Source organism: Primulina tabacum, chromosome 17, assembly GCF_025594145.1.
Source record: "Primulina tabacum isolate GXHZ01 chromosome 17, ASM2559414v2, whole genome shotgun sequence".
Taxonomy (NCBI): domain Eukaryota; kingdom Viridiplantae; phylum Streptophyta; class Magnoliopsida; order Lamiales; family Gesneriaceae; genus Primulina; species Primulina tabacum.
This window is the reverse complement of record NC_134566.1, coordinates 17,329,685-17,335,773: the sequence shown is the minus strand read 5'-3', so window position 1 is coordinate 17,335,773 and position 6,089 is coordinate 17,329,685. Positions and strand designations below refer to the sequence as shown.

Genomic DNA, 6,089 nt, shown 5'->3' with positions numbered 1-6,089 from the left:
GAATTGTGGATTGGTTTACGTGCTCGTTGATTTCATGTTCTTCGTTCTGTTCCTCAAGGCGACATTGTGTTTTGAGACGAATGTCATCCCAAATCTGGAGCGCTAAAATCTTATCTTGGGCTTCGTCAAACTTTCGTTTGGTGATCTCGTGTTGCCGTTCTGATTCACGATGTTAGGCAGCATAGCGTTTGACATCTTCTCAAAACTTCTTCGCTTCTTCATGTGTCTCGTAAAGGTCATGATCCATGAATATATTATTTCCTTCTAGTTGGTAGTTATCTCTCTCGAGCTTCTCATTTCTTGCCTTCATTGTTTCAATTTCTGCTTCCTTTGCTTGGAGTTGTTTTTGGAGTTCGGCTATAATGATTCGGGGGTCCATGTTTGTTTTCCTATAAAGGTTAAAAAAATTTAATTTAATTGATATGTTTTAAAATACTCATAGATTTTAATATGTAAATGCGGTAATTTAAGGATAATAACAGAGTCTTTTTTATTTAGCAATAAGTTATTACACTTATTGCTTTTCAAATCATATTTTTATTACAATCATAATACTAGTCTACCCAAGTCTATCATGTTTCCATCATCACTATCATCGTCGACCACATCCATAGGTGCTTCCTCCTCCTCTTCCATGTTCTCCACCACGAGATGCAAATAATTATTCTGATCTTGGAGCCTATCCATGGACCTATGAAGCTTAGTGATGTATCGTTCTCTCTTGTTAGTGATTTCTTCGTGATGATGAAAAGCACGAGTAGCCCGGTCTCTCTCATTTTCAACACTCACGAGTAACTCCCAGTTCAAGGTAACTAGGTGCTCAATACGGACTGAATCTGTAAGGACCAAAAGAAGTTGGCTTTCAGCCAAGTCTAGTTGATGGGTGAGTCGCTGCACATCAGTCTGGAGTAGGTTCTTGATTTCTATAATTTCATGTCTTTCTTGTTTCTCACTAGCGAGTTGAGCTGTAATATCTCAACTTTTTTATCATTCTATTGTCAATGATATATTATTTTGTTTTATGTTTTGGAGATATGGTTATTGGATATTCATTATTTATTATTTTATGGTAAGCTAATGGGTATTCATATGGTTCGATGGTTTAGATTTGTAGAATGGTTAATGTTTATGGCTATGTTCATTGGCATGGTAAAAGTATGGTTATTGTATTGGTATATGTTTTATAGTTGTTGATGGTTATGGAAGAGGATGAGTTCTTGTTGTGATGGTTTTTATAGATGATTTGATCAAGTATTTGGTTGGTTGTTGCATTGGTATTGCATGGATTTTGAAGAGGAAGGATCTTAAAGGGGTTGGTGATTTTCTTGTGGTGCATGAGCAGCGCCGCTGTTTGGAGTGAGCAGGGCGTTGCCAAGCAGCGCCGTGGCGCCGCCGCAAGGAGGTGGCGCCGCAGCGCTAGGCAAGGTAAATTGCTACTTTGGAAACACGTTTTTGAAGGACGGAAGGGCTTATAATTGCCATGTCTAGAGGCTTCTATGGATTTCATCCTTCTTCCTTTTATTCATTTGGTTCAAGCTCTTTTCTCTTCAAAGTTTTATCTCCTTCATCTCTTCACCTCAAGTTCAAGGATTCTAGTAAATTTCTTAGTTTATCTACGTAAATTTCCAAGCTCCAAGGTAAAGGATTCTATATTTTTGAGTTTAGAGGGTTTAAAGAATTGAAGGTATTAGTTGGCTTGGTTGATTCGTATGATTAATGGTTGGTTAAATGTATTATGTTGTAGTAATTTCTTTGAGATCATCTAAGCAACCACTTGCTTCTTGGGTTGTAAGTAGAGGCTCTTCCTTCTTTCTCACATGATAAATATATGTACAAAGCCATGTTTATTGATGTCTAGCTCCTTCCCTTGTTATATTCTTGATATATGTATTGATATATGTTCATTGATCAAAGAATATCATTTCATTGTGACCACCATATGTTTGTTAAATTGCCTCAATAAAGTTTTTATTGATTAATGTAAAGGATTGATAGTATTCATATGCACGTTATTGGCCAATTTCATGATAAAGTAGTATCTTTCACATTTTTAATATTTATATCAAGGAGATACTTATTACATGGTCACAGGTCATTGGACTATCAATTCATTTCTTTAATTCATGCCAAGATATACCATTTATATTGCCTTGATATCTATTGTTCATAGAAGATGGTATTATATAGTTTTCATTGTCATAGCCATGTTATTCAATCCAAGCCTATGTATATGTATTTGTTATTGCAGCTTTTTACTTACTGAGTTATAAACTCATTCCAGTTAATAACATGTGATGCAGGTGATAAGAAAGAATGAAATGGATTGTCAAAGGCGGAAGAAGTCATATGTTAAGATATGGCAAAACTTATTTTGGTGTAGTGATCATTAGTAGCTATAGTTATCAAGTATTTTGAAAAATGAATCAAACATATTTGTGTTGGCTTTTGAAATTACTTTGATGATAGTTTTGGGCATTGTTATGTTTAAAAGTTTGTTAATTTTCCCTTTAAAATGTAATGCTTCCGCGCATGTTATTTATATAAATTTTATTGTCATGGGAGTGGGGTGTTTCAATTGGTATCATAGCAATTTCTTCGGACCATATATGACTTCTTCTACCTAAGACAATCCACTATGTTTTTGATCCTGCATCTATTGATTTTAACAATGAGAAATGATTCTATTTCATTGACATTGATATCTCATTGTTTCCTAGCTATGTTGAAGTGAGCTTATGTCTAGGAAATGCCTCCCAAAAGAAAAAGCACCAAAGGGGATGATAGGACTCCTACCTCAGATAAGACTGTGAAAGTTGTGGAAGAATTCAGTAAGCTATTAAAAGAACAGGCGTAGGTCCATGGAGAATAGATTCAGAAATTATTGATCATGCACACTTCGACTCAGGGTCGTGACCATGGAAGGGGTCAAGGAAGAACGAAAAACACTGAAGATGGTTCTTATGATCGGTTTAGGTGGATGAACCCCCCTGAATTTATCGGTTGTCCTGATCCACTAGTGCTCTTAAGTGGGTCAAGTCATTTGAGGCTATATTTGGTTATTTTAAGTTCACTGATAGAGATAAAGTAAGTTGTGTTGTTTTTATGTTGGTGAAAGCGGCCCGAATTTGGTGGGAAGCCACTAAGTTTACTGTTAACGTTCGTGAACTAAAGTGGAATGAACAATGATTTATTCTATGCCAAGTATTTTTCAAGTGAAGTCAAAGCCAAAAAGGTAAAGGAATTTCTTGAATTGCGACAAGGTTCCATGAATGTCAATGAGTATACTCTCAAATTTGAGGAAGGTTGGGTCTTTGTTCCTTTTATTTTCAAAAATGATAAAGATAAGGGAGAAAATTTTCTTCGTGGGTTGAGGCCAGAGTTTAGGAGGGATGTGCACATGTCGAAATTGGTTGCATATGAAGACATCGTTGATAGAGCATTGCTTGCTAAACTGGATGAACATGAGATCGAGAAGGAGCGACATTTAAGAAGACATGCTTTCCAAACAAAAGGTCAAGGGGTGAGTGCTCAAGTTCGAGGCGGTCACAAAGGGAAAGGTAAGCAAGCTGGAGTCGTGTAGCAAAGGTCCGTTGTCTTCCTCGGATCCTGAGAAACCATTGTGTCCTAAGTGTGGCAAGCCACATAAGGGATAGTGTTTGATTGGCAGTGGCAGATATTACAGATGCAAAGAACTGGGACACACGGCGCAGAAGTGCCCTCTTATTTCGGATAAAGGAAGAGTACATGGTAGAATTTTTGCAATGACAAAAGAGGGTGCTGATCCTGATTCTTCGGTAATATCAGGTAATATTTTAATATCCGGCAAGGAAGCACTTACATTGATTGACAGTGGTGCGACTCATTCTTTTATGTCTGAAGTGTTTATGCACTCTTTATCTGTTGAACCTAATATCATGCCTTTACATTTCAATATTTTGTTACCTTCTGGAGATGAAATTTGGACAACTTGTATTTTTAAGGCCTGTCCTATACAGATGGGTACGAGATTGTTTTTTGCTGATTTATTTGTTATTCTGATGGTTTCCTTTCATGTCATACTTGATATGGATTGGTTGTCTGCTTACCGTGCATTAATTAACTGTGTGGGAAAGACAATGAAGTTTTTAGCCGATGATCGTGAGAGTGAAGTGTCTGTTGGTTTAGGTTCTTCGCCGAGTATTCCCATTATTTTTGTTTGCAAGCTACTAAATTGTTGCACATGGTGTGTATTGGTTTTCTAGGTTCTGTATTGGATGTGAGAAAAGAAAGTAATATGCAATTGCATGATATTGATGTAGTATAGGATTATTCTGATGTGTTTGCTCAGGAGGTGCCTGGATTACCACATGATCGAGAGGTAGAGTTTGTTATTGAATTGATTCCAGGTACAACCCCAATTTCTAAGGCTCCGTACATAATGGCTCCGACGGAGATGAAAGAATTGAATAAACAATTATATGAGCTCTTAGATAAAGGTTTCCGTCCTAGTTCCTCTCCATGGGGAGATCCAGTTTTATTTGTGAAAAAGAAAGATGGATCTCTAAGATTATGTATTGACTATCGAGAACTGAATAAGGTAACTATTAAAAACAAATATCATTTGCCGTGGATTGATGATCTTTTTGATCAATTGCAAGGTGCAATAGGGTTCTTGAAAATTGATCTCCGGTCAGGGTACTATCAATTGAAGGTGAAGAAGGAGGATATACCAAAGACTGCTTTTAGAACGAGGTATGGTCATTACTAACCAATTCTCTTTCAATTTTCATGGATTTAATGAATCGTGTATTTAAACCTTATTTGGATAACTTTGTCATTGTTTTTATTGATGACATTTTGATCTAATCTAAGACATGAGATCTTCATCATGAGCACTTGAGAATTGTGTTGCAGCTATTGAGGGATAAGCAATTATATGCTAAGTTAAAGAAATGCGAATTCTGGTTGGAGCAGGTGGCGTTTTTGGGCCATATCGTTTCGAAAAAGGGAATATCGGTGGAACCATCCAAAATTGAGTCTATTAAGCAATGGTCCATTCCAAAGAAAGTTTCAGAGGTTAGAAGTTTTCTTGGTTTCGTAGAATATTAAAGACGATTCCTAGCAGATTTTTCAAAGATAGCATTGCCACTGACGAGGTTGACAAAGAAGTCTATCAAGTTCAAATGGACCATAGAGTGCCAACAATCCTTCCAAACACTGAAAGATAAGTTAACTTCTGCACCTGTTTTAGTACTTCCTTATGGTACTGAGGATTTCGTTGTGTATACAGATGCTTCAAAAAAGGGGTTAAGTCCCGTAATGATGCAGCGTGGGAAAGTGATAGCTTATGTTTCTCGTGAGTTGAAGGACTACGAGAAAAATTATTCCACTCATGATTTGCAATTGGCTTCTATGGTTTTTGCCTTAAAGATATGGCGGTACTATCTTTAAGGTGAGAAGTGTGAAGTTTCTACCGATCACAAAAGTTTGAGTTATTTGTTTTCACAAAAAAAATTGAATATGCGGCAGCGGAGATGGTTGGAACTTGTGAAGGACTATGATTGCACCATTAGCTATCATCCTGGTAAAGCTAATGTGTTTGCGGATGCTTTGAGTCGCAAATCGAGTTCTTTATTGGGTTACATGATTCAGAAACCATTGTTGCTTGATTTGCGAAGAAATGAGATAACTATGGTATCTGCAGGTAGAGTAGCTAGATTATCTGCATTGGTTCTCCGCTCAACTTTGTTTGATAGAATTTTTAAGGAACAACAGCTTGATAATCAGTTATTGGAATTGAAGAGAAAGAGTGAATTAACAGGGGTTTCTGAGTTTGGGTTGAATCATGATAGTTTGTTGACTTTCGAGGTAGGATATTTGTTCCTTTTTGTGATGACACTCGAAGAGATGTACTTATTGAACCTCATACCGCGCCATATTCGGTTCACCCTGGAAAGTACCAAAATGTACCAAGATCTTGGACGCCTTTACTGGTTGCCAAGTATGAAGAAAGATATAATATTATTTGTTTCTGAATGTTTAACGTGTTAGCAGGTTAAGATTGAGCACCAGAGGCCGGCGGCTTTGTTGCAATCCTTACCTATACCGCA

General features: G+C 37.0%; 1 protein-coding gene across 1 annotated transcript; it reads left to right on the top strand.

The window, feature by feature from the left end:
* Window positions 1-879: 879 nt before the first annotated feature.
* Window positions 880-5,430, top strand: LOC142530553 (uncharacterized). Its single transcript, XM_075636384.1, has 8 exons — window positions 880-883; window positions 1,343-1,425; window positions 2,906-3,084; window positions 3,172-3,557; window positions 3,668-3,747; window positions 4,328-4,576; window positions 4,894-5,071; window positions 5,231-5,430. The coding sequence occupies exons 1-8, from the start codon at window positions 880-882 to the stop codon at window positions 5,428-5,430; spliced, it is 1,359 nt and encodes a 452-aa protein (XP_075492499.1).
* Window positions 5,431-6,089: the final 659 nt, after the last annotated feature.

Bases quoted from the DNA above. Each gene is read 5' to 3' on its own strand.
- LOC142530553 (XM_075636384.1), top strand. The intron at 1,426-2,905 runs GTAAATTGCTAC...ACTTCGACTCAG, and splicing joins GCGCCGCAGCGCTAGGCAAG to GGTCGTGACCATGGAAGGGG. The intron at 3,748-4,327 runs GTAGAATTTTTG...GTGTTTGCTCAG, and splicing joins GGATAAAGGAAGAGTACATG to GAGGTGCCTGGATTACCACA.